The 16,165-nt window shown below is 44.2% G+C and overlaps 1 protein-coding gene and 1 long non-coding RNA gene across 4 annotated transcripts in view; one reads left to right on the forward strand and one right to left on the reverse strand.

The window, feature by feature from the left end:
* Positions 1-2,521, reverse strand: part of UTP25 (UTP25 small subunit processome component) — a 28,634-nt gene extending 26,113 nt beyond the window's left edge. For 2 of the 3 annotated variants that reach the window (XM_059995265.1, XM_059995255.1), the window contains exons 1-3: positions 2,342-2,521; positions 1,143-1,182; positions 212-443 (exon numbers count right to left, since the gene is read on the reverse strand). In XM_059995265.1, coding sequence (XP_059851248.1) covers positions 212-443; positions 1,143-1,182; positions 2,342-2,448 — 379 coding nt within the window. In that variant the 5' untranslated portion in view covers positions 2,449-2,521. The remainder of the gene's footprint in view (positions 1-211; positions 444-1,142; positions 1,183-2,341) is intronic. The other variant, XM_059995272.1, reaches the window with a different exon arrangement.
* A 95-nt stretch (positions 2,522-2,616) lies between these two features.
* LOC132424253 (uncharacterized) lies at positions 2,617-10,300 on the forward strand. The gene is made up of 3 exons (XR_009519190.1): positions 2,617-2,726; positions 7,831-7,892; positions 10,046-10,300. It is a non-coding gene; the product is annotated as an uncharacterized lncRNA (long non-coding RNA).
* The last annotated feature ends 5,865 nt before the right edge of the window (positions 10,301-16,165 follow it).

Raw genomic sequence — 16,165 nt, forward strand, 5'->3', positions numbered from 1 at the left:
AAGCAAAAATGTCATTTCTGCATTATTATGGCCAGAGGGTCCTGTGTTTTCATCAGATTCTTGACGATATCACAGAGCCCAACAATGTTAAGAATCTCTGCTTTGAATCCATGTGCTTTCACCCAGCTCATACAGTACAAGGCACCATGCCCCTGGGGCAATCTGTCTGTGGTCCCTGCAAAGATGATAAACCCACATCAAAGACACTTACTCTTCTGCACGTCAGTAGACGCTACTGCCGTCTCTTCCTCCACACTGATGTCACTATCGCCATCTCCAAGATTCATTTCTGTCTCATCTATAACACTGTCTTCTTCCTCTTCCTCCTCCTCATCTTCCTTGGAAATATCCTTTAATGTGGCAAGTAGTCTGTTGTAACCAGAAACTTGTTCTGGTTCACTCTCTGCTTCACTTTCAGAACTTGAAGTATCTAAACTCTCTGACTAAAAGGAAAATAGGGATTTTAAAAACAAAAATTATATTGTTCTTGTTGCTACCCCACGACTATCAGGCCCACAGTGGAACCAAGTTCAGACTTTTCTAAATAAACACTAGCTTTTCTGCAAATATGCAATCCTATCTATTCAACCAAATCTAGCACCAAATTTGTTTAAAACAGCTAATCTAGCTATGATTCTAGAAGCTCTTCCTCTTCTTTGAACTGCTAATGTTCCACATGGAAAGACAGCAAACTAAACACATGGAGCTTTAGGTTATAAGGCGATCTAACCTATGTGTCAGACATGTGGCATCTTTAAAAGAGCAACAGGAAAACTTACAACAAAAAAGTGTAGTTTACTTTTGAGTCTGTGGTAATGAAATAAGACCTTTGATGATTTTGCACTCTATTTTATGTTAAGCAAACAAGACGTTCCCTCTTAGGATTCACCAAAAGCCCTCTGGTAAGCTTCCTTAACAGGTTCTAACAGGCTTATCTCTCAGGACAGTTTCATACTCTATACTATATTAGTTATCACAATGGCATTTTAACAGACATCTGCACTTAAAACTAAGCAATATTACTAAAATATAGCTTACATCTAAAATCAAAGAGTGGAAATATAGCCAAATTTTATTACTATATATAATCTTAAAAGTAACAGTCCAGAATCAACTATCATAAAGAAGTTATAAAGCATTACCAGTTGACAAGTCTGTGGTTTTGCTTCCTTTCTGGAAACCCTGAGAAGAAACAGGTAATGTTAAACTTTAACTACCAGCATGTAGCAATTAGGAAAAGTCTAATCATACAACTTTAAATGAACATGGCAGACTATACTGTTATAAATACATTATATCTATTGTCAAGTAAAAACTCCATATGCGTTTGGACAGGTTTTGTAACAATATGCCAAACAGATAATAAGAGACAAATGAAAAAGTCTAACAAGACCACATGACAAATACTACAGTCACACAGTAACAGGCTCTCATCCAAAAGATGGGAAATTTTGGCAAATAAAAGCCCTCGGGGTTCACCTTTTCTAGCAAGTTTCTTAAGTAGACTATCCTTCTAACTGTTGATAAAGCAGCTCAAAGTGGTGGGATGAGCGCTAAGATCATAACTGAGAGTCTGGACACTTATAGAGGAACCCACAACTACCCAAACATTAGTTTCCTCATTGTCATTGAATAGATCGGTGATGTCGAGGGTCCTAAGCAATTCTTTTTTTTTTTAACTTATTTAATTAATTTATTTTTGACTGCTATGGGTCTTCGTTGCTGCGCCCGGGCTTTCTCTAGTTGTGGCGAGCGGGGGTTACTCTTTGTTGCGGTGCGCGGGCTTCTCATTGTGGTGGCTTCTCTTGTTGCGGAGCAGGGGCTCTAGGCTCGCGGGCATCAGTAGTTGCAGCACCCTGGCTCAACAGTTGTGGCTCGCGGGCTCTAGAGTGCAGGCTCAATAGTTGTGGCGCGCGCACGGGCTTAGCTGCTCCGCGGCGTGTGGGATCTTCCCGGACCAGGGCTCGAACCCCTGTCCCCTGCGTTGGCAGGCGGATTCTTAACCACTGCGCCATCAGGGAAGCCCCCAAGCAATTCTTTAAAAACATATAAAACGAAAACAAGCTTATAAAATCTCTGCCCAGTCGCCACACAGGAGGCGTGCCGTCTAGCATAAAGCTACCGGCTAAACAAAAGGTAGAAAGACCGGTGAAGAACCCCATCTCAGGCGGGAAGCCGCCAGGATCCCCGGGCGAGCTAGGCCGGCGCCGGGGCAGCGTGGGACGCGGCGGGAGCTGCCCTGTCACTATCCCCGGGCACCGGCGGACCAAACGCGGGGACACGCGGGCTCCCACCGGGAAAGGACGCCGGCAGCGCCGGTCCCAGCCTTGCCTCTCCATACCTGTCATAGAAGGGATGCTCCTCGCCGAAATCCCTTAGATGCTTCTTCTGCTTTTTGGTTAGGGAGTTGAGCAGCTGGCTCTGGCTCCGGCTCCTGCGCTTGCCCATGGGGGAGACGTCAAGTCAGCCAGCTTCCAAGAACCGCGTTTCCCACCTGGAAGTAGTCTCGTCAACCCACTCACGCGGGATTTCCGACGGCGCTTTACGGCGGAAGCAGGGTGCCGTAAAGCAGACCCGCTTTACGTCGCGCTTGTACGACAGGCGTTAGAACTTCCTGTTTCCCATTCCGGCCCCTAGCGAGGCTCTTTGGAAGCGCATGCACGCGTGCGCAGCTTTTCTCCGGGCCCTGTAAGGAAGGCCGGCAGGCAGGCTTTGGGCCTCCCCAGGTGGGTAAATGGGTGAGTGTACTTTGTGCGTCTGTTTTGGCTGTGAGAATCAGACTGCATAAACGTGTAGTAACCGAGATGGTTGAATGCAGTGCCTTTATATTATGCCATAATACAAATACCAACTAACATTTAAGGCTGCCGGCGCATCTCAGTTCATCCTCACAACAGTAAACAAATAGGCCTTGTTAATAAGCCTGATATTGGAGATGAGAAAGCTGATGCTTACGAAAGGTTACATACACACTAGCAAGAGAGGAGATGGAAACCACAGGCGACCACAGGCTTTTCCCACTAGGATTTGCCACATGCGTGTGCTATGTGAAGAATGGGGACGCAAAGCTGAGATTCCCGCCCTTACCCTACCCCCTCATTTTCTGAAAGTATTGCAAGGGCCCCTGGTAACAAATGTCTTCTGGCATTTTTCATGTTATAAAAGCAAAAACACATCCAGAGAGGTAAAGTTCCTTTCCTAAATCACCCGGAGAGTCGATGTTAGAGAAAGCAGTAAAACTCAGTAAAGTGTCTCAAAACTGAATTGGGGCAAATTGGGATGGAAAACTTTTAAAGGGTAAGTAACTTTTCTATATCTGGATCGTGGTGGTGGTTACACCTTGTATACAATTACCAAAATTAATAAAACTGTACCTTTAAAATGGGTACATTTTAATGCAAGTAAATAATAATCTCAATAAACAAAGAGGAAAAAACAATGCAACTGGACTGAATACTCTAGAGACAGGCAGAGTGTGCAGGGATACTTAAAAACCACAGGATAAACACAGAGACACTTTTTTTCTAATAGTAACTTACAATGTCAATCATAAACCACAGAATTCACCTGAATAAGGTGAAATAGGAGCCATCAAAGACAGTGTTCACTGGCTCTGCTATTAGAGGAGCGTCTGTGAGAGAATCTGAGCTTTGTCCAATACCATGTCACACCTATAGAAGTCACACTAGAACTATTAAAATCCTATTTTTGTGGTTAGATTCTGGGAGGTTAGGGTGGGGTAGGGAGGCGAGGGGAGAGAGTATCAAGAAAATATGCAAACAGCAGGTAGTGCCAGCAGATGGCCCAGCCAAGGAACCCATAAACAAAGAGACATCTGTCTTCTGTCTAATTTCAAGATAAAAAGTACAGTCACTTACGTCAACAAAAGGCTGTTTGCAAATGTCATCATACATATCAAGGCGCTATGACAATAAAGTCATACAATGTTTTTTCTCCTCCCACCCTATTCCAAGTGCCCCAGCTTCCCTCCCCAGAGGCAACCAGTTTCTTGGTGTTCTTCCAGAGATCTGCTATGAAAAGCTATACTCTTGAGCATTTGATGTGACTCTTTACTCTCTCCTGGTTTCCATGTCATTGTAGTCCTATGGACAGGTCTAGACTGTTCCCAGGTTCAGACAGAACTGTGCCCTAGCTCCACCCAAGTGCTCTCATCATTGGCTCACTGAGCCTGCTTCTGAAAATATTTATATTAGCCTTTGACAACATAAAAGGGTATGCTTTGTGAAATTTTAACCTGAGAGTTCAGAATTTAAACATATTTTTCATGCCTCCAGTGAAAGTTCTCTTAGTAAAACCCACACAAAGAAGATGCATGTGCCAACTAGTGAAGGCCCTGGGAAAATTGTAATAAAGGCAAAATTTGTTCTTCCTTTTCTTCTTCCCACACTCAGCCCTTCCTTTTCCCTCCTGCAGGGTTTTCTTTGACCTTTGCCCTCAGGGACTCAGTATTTTCAGGGGTAAAAACAGTCCAGGAAATAATCTTTTGTACTAGTTTGTAAAGCGAGGCTGATGAATTAATGTTACTTGGGTATTTTCAATTCGGGGAGACTCCCTAGGATAACGATCTCAAGGGGTGGGAGGGGGGTGGCTGTCCCTTAGGACAAGATGGTCAGAATATTTAGAAAAGTGTTAGTTTTTCTTTATTAAAAACTTTTTCTTTGGAAAATTTCAAGTATATACAAAAGTAGACAAAACAGTATAACACACTCCCATGTTCCCATCCCTCGGCTTCAATGCAAGGCCATCTTGTTTCATTTGTATGCCCACACACTACCCCTAACTCCCGCCCCCGTATTATTTTTGAAGCAAATCCCAGACAGTGTATTATTTTATCTGTAAATATTTATTTTTAAATATCTGAAAGATAAGGGTTCTTTCTTTAACATAGCTACAATGGCACTATTTCACCCGGAAAAAAAAGGTGATAACAATTATTTAATATCATCATATAACCAGTCAGTATTCAGATTTCTGATTGTCTCATAATTGTCGTCTTTTTTTTTTTTTACACTGTTAGTTGAACATGTTCTGCTGTTCTCTGTGTTTCTCGTGAATACATTGTGGGATTTAGAACTTTGATCAGATTTCAGTATAGCTAATATTTTATACTTCCATCAAGAGGCGTATACCGTCTGGTTGCCTTTCATTCTGTGATGTTACCAGTCATTGGTAGTCAATGTCTAAATTCGTTCATTCATTAGAGGTCACATTCTAATTCTATCATGAGGTGATATTCTATCATTTCTTCTTCACTTACTTGCTGGACTATTTCTATGAAAGCAAGCTTTTCCTTCCCCTAAATTTTGCTTACCCAGTGGTGCTGTTTGTATAGGAAAAGCAGAAGAAATGCTTGATTCTCTCCTTTCATTTACTAATTTTCAACACAAGGAGTCAATTCACTAGATCTTCTAATGTTGACCAATCAAGTTTTCAAAAAAATTTTTAGTATCATTATGAACTCATGGAATTATACAAATTGATGTGTTTTAATCCCTTGCAAATATTATGGTGTACATGATTTGAAAGAGCTTATTTGACATATGGTGATGTATTTGGAAAGACAAACTATGTCCTAATACAAACCACAGAAAGTAAACAGGAGTCTATCTGAGATTCTCAACAGAGCAGGAATGGGAAGGTGGGGAAGGAGCACAATTTGAGGATACAGATCAGATGCTGCGGAAGTTTGAGTTTTGAAATTTATGTGATAATATAAGTGATGACAAGGGCACATGTGTTCAAGATATGTTGACAAGGAGCCATAAATAATCCAAAGGTATGACTCTCTAATTATGAAAGCTCCGACACCTTAGCTACTGATTTGGGAAGATTCTGGGGAAGGTGTGTGTGCACCCACACATCTGTCTGCTAGATGCCTCAAATCGGACCGTCTCCTCCACCACATGTATGCGTACATGTCTGTATACACCCCAAAGCCATCCAGCCTCTTCCTGAGACTGCTGGCAGAAATCAGTCTCTTGCTACCCGTATAATGAAATGAGCTCATTTATTCATTTAAAAAAATGTACTAAACACCACGTGCCAGGTGCTGTGCTAGCAGCTGAGGCTGGGGGCAAGAATAAGATCCAGTCCAGCCTCTTCAAGGAGCTCTCAGCCTCACCCAGGTATGGATAAGTATGCAGACTGTTACGAGACACTGTGATAAATGCTAAACTGATAGATGCTGGGTGCTAAGGAAGCAGCTCGGTCGGGGTTTTGGGGCCGCTGGGGGTTGGGGGGCTGAGGGGGAGGGTCATCTGCTGCCCTTGAGCGTTTGTCAGTCTGTCACGTTCATTGAACATCGGTATTGAATTTGAGATTAATCTAGATTCTAGATTTTAGGCTGTATGAATTGTTTCAGCTGACTTCATGAACAGCATGTGTGTGTGTTCAAGACAGGATATGAGGGATATAGGGCAACAGGAAATTAGAAAGCTGGGTAGTCATCGGATTCCACAGCGTTTATTGTGTAAGGAGCAATGAGCTTTCTAGGTGGAGCATGTTTTAGATAACAAGATTATGTCTGGAAAGAGAAAAGCTTTGTAATGCGTTTCAATGCACTCTACATAACTTGAAAATGTAAAACACTGTTATATATAGTGCCTACCCTTTCTATTCATCTGTACCCAGAAGAACTACCCATTGTCAAACCCAGAGCCTGGCATAGAGTGACCTGTAATAATTACGTTTCCTCAAGCTTATCAGAGGTTGTTTTATATTAGATCTAGCCTAAAACTGAAATATTTTATCAGATTATATTCATCTGACTGAGAACAAGGCTAAAATGCTACACTAGAGGAGATAAAGTTTTACATCCCTCCCTCTAGTGGAATGTTGGTGTAACTACATTCTGTTTTTCACATTTTTCTGGCAGAGGCTTAGCAGGCAAACCTTCATTCATTCATCAAACATTTTCTAAACAGTTACCATGTTCCTGTCATAATGTTAGGCATTAAGGATTTAAAAAGCTCAGACCTCAGGCTTTCCCCTTGAAGACCTTTGGGGAAACAAAGCAATTAACAAATAATTATGTTGTCATGGGATAGATTAGAAGGGTGTCTACAAAGGGTTTTAGGAACCCAGAAGATAAAGGAGCTCCTCTTGCTGTGGAGGAGAGAGGAAAGGTCATGGGGAGTTGCACAGAGGATGCACTGAGTCAGGGTTTCCTGGGAAAGAAGGTTCCAGGGAGTGGGAGTAGCATGAGCAAGGTGGAAAGATGTGTTTGGAGAACTCTCTGTGGTCCCTGTTGCTGAGGTGGGTGGGTGGGAGTAGAGAGGTTGGAGTGACGGACAGGTGAGGATTCAGCCCACTAAAGGCCTGCGTGCCTTGCTGGGGCATTGAGGCCCAATCCCATGTAAGGTGAGGAGCCCTTAAAGGATTTCAAGCAAGGGGGTTATGTGAACCGATTTGGACTTTAGCGAAATCACGGTGACGTCTGTGTGGGTGACAAGGACATTAAATCTTCCTTTCCGACGCCTTCCTGGAGCAGCTGATTTGCTACTGATGCTGCCCACTTCCAAAAGACTTTGGAGACTTTTTCATGTTTTTACCAAAGGCTTCCTCCCACTTCTCAACATTTCTTGAAACTAGTATTTCAAGTCTCTCCTCATAGAATTATCCTCAGTGGAGACTGTAGTGAATTCACTTTGTGAAATCCACGCCATCCATGCTAGTTCCTGTGTGGGGCGTGAATACAACATGAGGGGATCGTAGGGGCCAAGCTAATGGGCCGTGCTCCCCATTGCTGTTAACTGCTTCTGTTCTTCCTCTGTTCCTGGGGCTCAGAGACGCTTATATCCATCTTGACAGATACTAAAATGATCGTCTGGGCCAATACTGCCTTAATGAGAACATCTGTGCATTCTCGCAAGGTAAAGTTTCCTTCCTTGTCATTTTGGTGACTGATAATACTCCTGTAAATGTATTTGGTTTTTTGAAGCTCAGAGGGTATTAATATGTTGGAGCACTATGTAAACTTAAAGAAGTCATAAACAGCATTTATTACTTTGGTATATCAAAAAAAAGAATGTCAAGATCATTCAAATCACACATTAAATTTGAGGTTGCTGTTAGACATCTAATGAAGAGGTCCAGGAGGTAGTCAAATATGCATGCACATCTGGGATTCAGGGGAGAGTCCAGGATGCCCAAATGGGAGTGGTCAGCCTAGAAATGAGACTGAATGAGATCATGATGTGTAAATACAGAGAAGGAGCCTGAGAACTGAACCCTGGGGCCTTGTAAATTTCAGGGGCTGGGTGGGGGGATGAGGAAGAACCAGCAAGGTGATGGAGAAGAAGCAGCCATTTGGGGAGCAGGAAAGCTGATATCATCTCCCATTCACTGATCAATCCTTCTCAGGAAAGGCAGGTTTACAAAGGGCTTAAGACCAAGGGTATTGGACTCAGCTGGATCTGGATTCAAATCTCCATCACGGTAAGTACAAAATGAGTTTACGCTTCATATATGCCACTGGAACTAGTATAGGACCTGGAGGGTATTTGTTCAGTAATCACTGATAGCGCATTAATGTACACTGGGCATATACGGAGTGGCAAGGGAGTTTATGAGAAAGAATAAAACAGAGGCCCTGGCCTCAGGGAGCTGAGTCCTGAGGGAAGGAGGAGTCCTAGAAGCCGATGATTGTCCATGACATCACAACATGATAAATTCTTGAATGAAAGTATGAGCCATGCACCGAGAGAACAGGGGAGGAGTGATTAATCCAGGCTGCGATGACCTGACTTAAATGTGATGCTTTCTTTTTTTTCTCATTCACCTTTTACGTGCCATTTTGCCTGTAAAATTCATGACTCTTCTGAGCACCACCAGTTAACCTACATGACAGTTTATGAGAATGCTTTTCTTTAGGAGAAAAGAAGTGGGGAAAAATCCTCAGGATATAGACTACGGTCCTACATTTAAAAAAATGAAGTTAAGAATTACCATCTTGAATGAAATTGAATTGCCTCTTAGCCCAAATTGACAGCAACTGCTATGTTCTCCCACTTTTGACTGTTAGCAAATCACTCCCCGGTGTGGTTCTCCCATCACAGGCTTAACTGCCCAGCCTGTTACATCTGGTGTGGGAAGCTTCAGTGATCTTAATCTTTTTCCTTGGGCGATGATTTACCTTCCATTTTGGAGGCAGCTTTTCTTATTCAGATAGTGAAGCCCCAAGAATGTCAGCCTTTCACATATTGAACAACCATACATTTCTCATGAAGAAGATTTCTAGCATCTTCTTGTGGTTTTTCTTTCTCCTTGTTTTCCTCTCTGTGCATTTATTCTGACTAGAACTAAAATTTTTAGAAATAAAGTTTGCAGCTAAAGATGTCCTTCATGAGTTTACCATAAATTCTTGCACTGAAAATTCCACAAAGGCAGATTGCAGAGCTGCTTGTTAAGTCAGTGTTGAAGGCGGACTACCTTCATTCTGCAGACTTAGAGCTCCTCCAGCTCTGCCTGACGAGGGGATTTGGGAGCCAGATGAACGTTTGGATCATTGTGTCCTCCAATCCTAAAGTAACTGTACTATAGTCTCTTTGATGGCTGGGGTGGATGACAGTGAATGTATCTGGGACAAGGCAGGAAAAGAGATGAGGGCAGCATGGGTAAGTGTTGAGCATTGTTAGCTGGGACCCAAGGAGGACATTCTCTTCAACCAGCCAGGAATATACCCAGGAACCAGTGTTTGTTCTTCCCAAAACAAAAAGACCGTGAAGAATCATTAAAAGAAAATAAAATGAGACAATTGTGTAGCCCTGATTCAAAAATGAAGAAAACACTAGCCTTTTCTCTTAGAAAAGATAGTTAAGGTTTATTTCCTATGAAGGGTATATATTATTTGAAGAACAACTGCTCTTCAAAGTTGTCCCTGTACTTCAGCCTTTAACTAAAGAGACCAAGTCTCTTTTAAAGTAGGAATCCCAACGACACTGAGTACAATGGACTGAATATTTGTGTCCCCGCGCCCCATTGCCAAATTCATATGTCGAAATCCTAACCCCCGATGCGATGGTAGCAGGAGCTGGGGCCTCTGGAAAGTGACTTGGTCCTGAAGGTGGAGCCCTCATGAATGGGATTAGTGCCCTTATGAAAAGGACTCCAGAGAGCAACCTCGTCTCTTCCACCGTGGGAGGACACAGCAAGAAGATGGCCTTCTAAGAACCTAGAAGTTGGTCTTCACCAGGCACCAAATCTTCTTGGACTTCCCAGCCTCCATAACTGTGAGAAATAAATATCTGTTGTTTATAATCCACCCAGTCTATGGTATTTTGTTATAGCAGCCCAAATGGACTAAGACACCAAGTTTCTCCATGAGTAGATTAGCAAGGAGTTCAGTCTTCCCTCTGGTTTGGCCAAGTCTCTCAATGATGCTGACCCAGTCCAAAGGGTCAGTCCTGGTTACATTCATCAGCAGTCACTGCTGAAGCCTGGCTGTGCTCCAGGGGGCAAGAGCAGACATTCTCCCCAGCTCTCCCTGTGCCCTCCCCCAGCTCCCCCCAATTTGTTATACTCAGTCTCAGGCATGCCACTAGCTCCCAGTGGTATAGCTCTTTAGGGTCCGAGTTCTTCACTTGATGAGTGCATGGCCATTTCCCTTGGCACACCCATAGTGTCAAGGCAGGGGGGTTGGAAGGAGGCTTCAGCGTCAGCCTCATGCCGTTCCCAGAGCCAACTCACCCCTATGATGGGCTCCAGGCCCTAGGTCATTACTGTCTTACGGTGAAGGTCATTTCAATGGCCTTGTCACAACTGTCTGTCATTGAGCCTTGTCAGGGCCCCTCTAGTTCATCTGACATGTTCTGGTGACTCTGAATCTCAAAGAGACTAGATCTACAAAGCTCAATATGAGCCATTATTGTTATTGAGCATCATTTGCTGTCTAAGCATAAGTTCCTATTAAATTAAACTGAATGAAATAGGAAGGTGGGGAGGAGTTGACTCTGCCACTCACGGATGAGTGTGTTTGTGTATGTTGTGGGGAGAGGAACAGGCTATAAAGACCTGAGAGCACATTCTACAGAGGTCCAGGACTCTAATTTTCCTTCTTGTGATTTCCTAAGAGAGTCTAGGGTAGGACAATACCAAGATGTTGAAGACAGATTTGGGGTGACAGGGAAATTTTATAACCTCTAGCCGTCATCAGAGTCAACTGTCTAAAATTCTTGAACCTTCAGCCAGTTTGGGCAGAGGCCTTGCACTGCCAATAGTAACAACATAGAACACTTCTGTACGTTTTTACAATCACATAACAGGCCAGATAAAACTCATACAGTAGGTATGTCAGGAAACCCAGAGAGAGCTGCTGAGAGCCCTGGGAATGCAGAGAGAGGCAGACATGCTTCTTTGGTCCATCACAAACATCAGTTTTTCGCAACCCAACTAGTAATGCTGAGCATCTCCTCTATGCTACGCCTTTAGGGAATGGAATGCTCTGGCTCTTCCTGTGCAAGAGTTGATCACCTCCTTGGAGAAATCAGAAGGGTGCACCCCTGGAAATAAATAATGAAGACAACAGACTCTGGACAAGGCCTCTGGGCATGACCTTTAGCTGCCCTGGTTACCATTGTGTGACCAGCTACCTTCAGAAGGAAATGCTATAGGCCTCCCACATGGCCACTCTACATAACAACAACCTGATTCCTGGCATCAAGGAAGAGTTTGCTCCTAGTGGTCGGGGCATTTGGGTTGAGAAGTGAGATGGCAGCAGCTGGCACCCCTTCTGTCCGTTCCAGAGCTAGGGTAGACCGGACGGAAGGCTTTTTACCATTTACCAAAAGGCTTTACTCCGGGCTTTACCATTCATCAAGGAGGCACAGACATCTCCCAGGAGAGGGTGGCTACTGTGCCTGGAGAGCCGGGTGCCTTGTAGTGAAAAACCATCTGAACAAGTAAAAAGACAAGGCTAAGTCAGGGTAGGTGGGAGCAGGGACTGGGGCTGGCAGGGACATCTACCCTCGTATTGGATTAGAAGAGGTTGGCCATCTCCTGGGAGAGTGGGGTAGGTATTTCTTACAAGAAGCAAAGTCCCCCAGTTTCCTACAGGGCTATGAGCAAAAGTGCTGTTAATTATGTTAATTACAATAACAGAGCACTTCAGTTCTCAGGAGAGCTTTTCATCTTCAAAGGGACTCCAGGATGGAGCATTACCGGTTGACATGAAAGTCTCTGGAGTTTCAGAACTGAGGTCTGAAGTCCGAGGGGCCCTAGCTGTGTGGGACAGGCAATGCCCAAGGAATTCTCTTGCTTCAGGGTGGGGAGCAGGTCAAAGCAGGGTTATGTGTCCAGAAACTGGCCCTTGCCTCGCTGAAATTGGAGAGACAGGGGGATGGAGTGTCAGCCTCAGTCCAGTTCAACCGAGTCCTGCCTCCTATATTGGGGTTGCCAGATAAGTTCAGTTAAATTTGAATTTCATTTAAGCAAAAAGCGCATGGATGCACTAAACAATTATTTGTTGCACACACACACGCACACACACACAGCCCCTGCGCAATCAGAGGCTGGGCTTCCTACCCAGAGACTCCTACCTGAGAGCTCAGCAAGTCGGGGCGTGTTCCCCCAAAGCCACAGGGAACAGATGCTCTCCAGACCTGCCCAGACCCAGCCTCTTTCCCACCCTCCTGTAGGAATGTGAGAAAGTCCTCCTTTCAGGGACTCAGGACTGGGCTGCTGGGAAGACAGTCCAGCCTTCCCAACTCCCTTATTTGCCTTGGATTTGGGGATGAAACAACCTCAGGGATGGAATGTCTCAAGCTTCCCTCCCCTCCCCTCTTTCCTTCTCTACACACTGATATCCACCCCACCACTCTGTAGCTTAAGCGAGAAGAAGCCTGTGGCCACCCACCCACCCCCATCGCCCTGAACTGCTGGAATAGAAATTCCTCTGTGACAAAACCCAGGGAGAAATGGTCCCTGGGCTGAGATGAGCTTTCTGCCTAGGCGGTGGAATCCAGGCCACCAGGACGGGTCCGGGCCTGAGCTAGAAATGCCTCCGGTTTCCCAGGCTGGGCGGGAAGGGAAGACAAGCTGGCACTTGCCACAGCACAGAATAGCAACTGGGAGGTGGCCATGCCTGCTATGAAACAGCGAAACTCTTGGGGCCTGCAGACATTGAAGCACTTAGAGAGAGGTTCCCAGGCCCCTAAACCTCCAGATCCAGCCCCTGGGTTCAGTCAGTCAGGGTCAAGGACAGAGCGTCTTGCCTTCTTCACGCCCCCAGGACAGACAGATGGTCATGCACATTCACATCCTGGGATATTACTTCAGGCCCGTGGGCAAGATTAACATTCCAAAGCTTGGGTTCCCCTCCATGACCTAATGCAAAGGACACAGAGCCAGGCAGATCGGGCCTGGCCAGCTTCCTACTCACCATTTACCAGCTGGTAATTTATCCATTTACCTTGGATAAGACTCTTTTAAACATTAAATTTAAGAAAAATCCCCTGATGGACTTGAAAATAAATCCATTTAAGGAAAATGAATGTGTGCAAGATGAACTGACTGGCCAGCAATGCAGTGCATGGGGTTCTGGTTCAGAAAGCAGAGCACTGAGCCGTGACTGTACCTTCAAATACAAGATTCTGGAAAGAGTCCAGAAATTGGTAAATTACTCTCAGAATTGTATAGAGGAACAACAACAGCTTTCCCCTGCGAATTGTAATAGTTGGCAAAACACGCTAGTGTCTCCTTCTCTACTTATCCCTTCTTAATAAATTGAAAGTGTATGAATATATGAATAAAATGTGACACAGTTCACGGGCATCGTTCAAATCATCACCTGCCAATTATGGGAGTCTGTTGAACACTGAACAACAAATGTTTCTTGACTGACTAAACTACTGTCTGATTTGATGAAGGGAGGAAGAGAGGAAGAAAGAGGGAAAGGAAGGAAGGATTGATTTTATGTCAACTGAGTAGATCTTAGCCTGACTCTGATTTTAGAAGTCTCAACCACTGATATTCTATTTCCCCAAATCCCCCTTCACTGGCTCTATTGTTTTCCCACCTCCTTTCATTTCTTTCTTTTTTTTAAATTAATTTTTATTACTTCACAATGTTGTGTTAGTTTCTGCTGTACAGCCCACCTCCTTTCATTTCTACGTATGCAGCAGCCATGAGCAGCTCTGCTAATAATGTTTGTAAAAGAGTGAACTAGATCAGAAAAAGCTACCTTGTAGCTACCTGGTACCCCTAGGGATTTAGTTGTCCAGGATCCTGGCCAGCAAGATCTGGTGGGTCCTTGTTTGGATTTGAAATACCCAGAAGAAACTGCTACTGCCTGCAACTCAACGTTTTACAGATGTCACTGTGCTGAGGAGGGACAGGTGGTGAGTGGGCTGCCTCATCTCTGATTCCTAGGTCTGAATAAGATAAGAGAGGGAAAACAGTCCCAGAGAACGGGATCAGAAGTTTCCCAGGGGGGTTAAAATCAAGTGGGAGCCACACACAGGACATCTGAGCTGTCCCCACATCCTGGATAGGGGATGGGGGGTGGTGTAAGGGTGTAACGAAGAGCTGTTTCTACTCTTCTACTCTTAGACTATCTTAATCCATCTTTCTTGCAAGACATTTTGTCTATTTCCAAGTTCAGAGATTTGAACTTGAACCTGAGTGTGGCCACTTCCCGTGTCATCTATTATCCTCCATGAGCCTCAGTTTCCTCAAGCGTACAATACGAATACTAGTAACTAACACATACATATACATTTAGCAAACATGTATGAACACCTACTGTGTGCCAGGCTCTGTGGCAAGCACTGAGAACGCAGTGGAAATAAGACAAAGTCCCTGTCCTCCTGGAGGTTACTTATACTCCAGGCAGAAGCCCCCAGAGGGTGGCTGCTATGCGGGGTTTTATATACAATTAAAATTTTATACGTAATCAAAATTTTTAAAAAAAAACTTGTTGCAAACATATAAAAAATTGGAAGATTTTATATAAAAATCTAGATTTCCCAGTGGCAAAACTGGGCCTGTCTTTCTGTACAGCAACCATCAGCCAGAACCCTGGCTGCTTCCTTTAAAAGCAACGCAGGCTTTCCAAGTAGACACAGTCCTCAACATTCCCGGACACTCTTACCTTGTTCAAGCTTAAACAATATTTTTGTTTACTTGTTTGTTTACCTAAAACCCTTCAAAGTTCCCTCACTGTAAATAGGAGAAAGTCTAGCTCTTTGATATGACATTCCATTCAAGGCCTTCCAGATCTGTTTCCTCCCTAATGCATCCCTATAAATGCTACACACCAGTAAACTGCAGTTTCCTGACCATCCCATGTGGTACCTCTGAACCTGTGCAGTGCTATTTTCTTTGCCTTAAATGTCCTTTGCTTCTGTTTTTCTATCCAGATAATTAATGTTGACATTTAAGGGTCATCTTAAACATTTCCCTCTCCCTTTGTGCAGGCTTCCTGTGAGGAAATGCCTAGAGGGTCACATGGTCTGGAGACCCTCAAAGATGCAAATGGTCTACTTGAGACCAAAGGGGAATCAATTGTTCTTTATCTTATGGTTGGGCCCAGGGACCTTCGAATTGGTGGCAACTTGTAAAAAGCCTCAGCTTTCCCAATACGTGGGGACAAAATATAAACATTAAATGAGATAATGTCTGTAAGTGAAATTAGACAATACTTTTTAAAAAATTGAATGGAATTATTGATGCTGGATAAGTAGCAGCTGTTATTCCAGGTGTTATTATTATTCGAAGCGGAGGCCACTTCATCAAGGATGATAGGTCAGCAGCTGCAAAGTGTGTTCAGGGAAGAAGAGTCTGTTAGGGCTACAGGGTAGCAGAATAGTAAGAGATGTGATTGGACAAACAGAAGAGGGCCAGCAAGGGACCTTCCAACTCATCTCCCTGCTTGGCCATTTTCTCTTTTCTCTTTATTTTAAACACAGCAGCCAGAGTGATCCTGCAAAACAAGTCACCCCACGTCACTTTTCTGCTCAAAACCCCTAGTGGCCCCCTATCTCTATCAGAGTAAAACCTGCAGCTATTAGATCTCAGATCTCACATGCCAACAGTCTCCCCTCTCTCCTCACTCTGCCAGACACTGGGCCTCATTCTGACCTCCCTGCTCATCCTTTAAAGTGTGCTCTTACCTCAGGGCCTTTGCACTTGCCAGCCTCTCTTTCTGGAC

This window comes from Delphinus delphis, chromosome 1 (genome assembly GCF_949987515.2).
Source record: "Delphinus delphis chromosome 1, mDelDel1.2, whole genome shotgun sequence".
Lineage (NCBI taxonomy): Eukaryota > Metazoa > Chordata > Mammalia > Artiodactyla > Delphinidae > Delphinus > Delphinus delphis.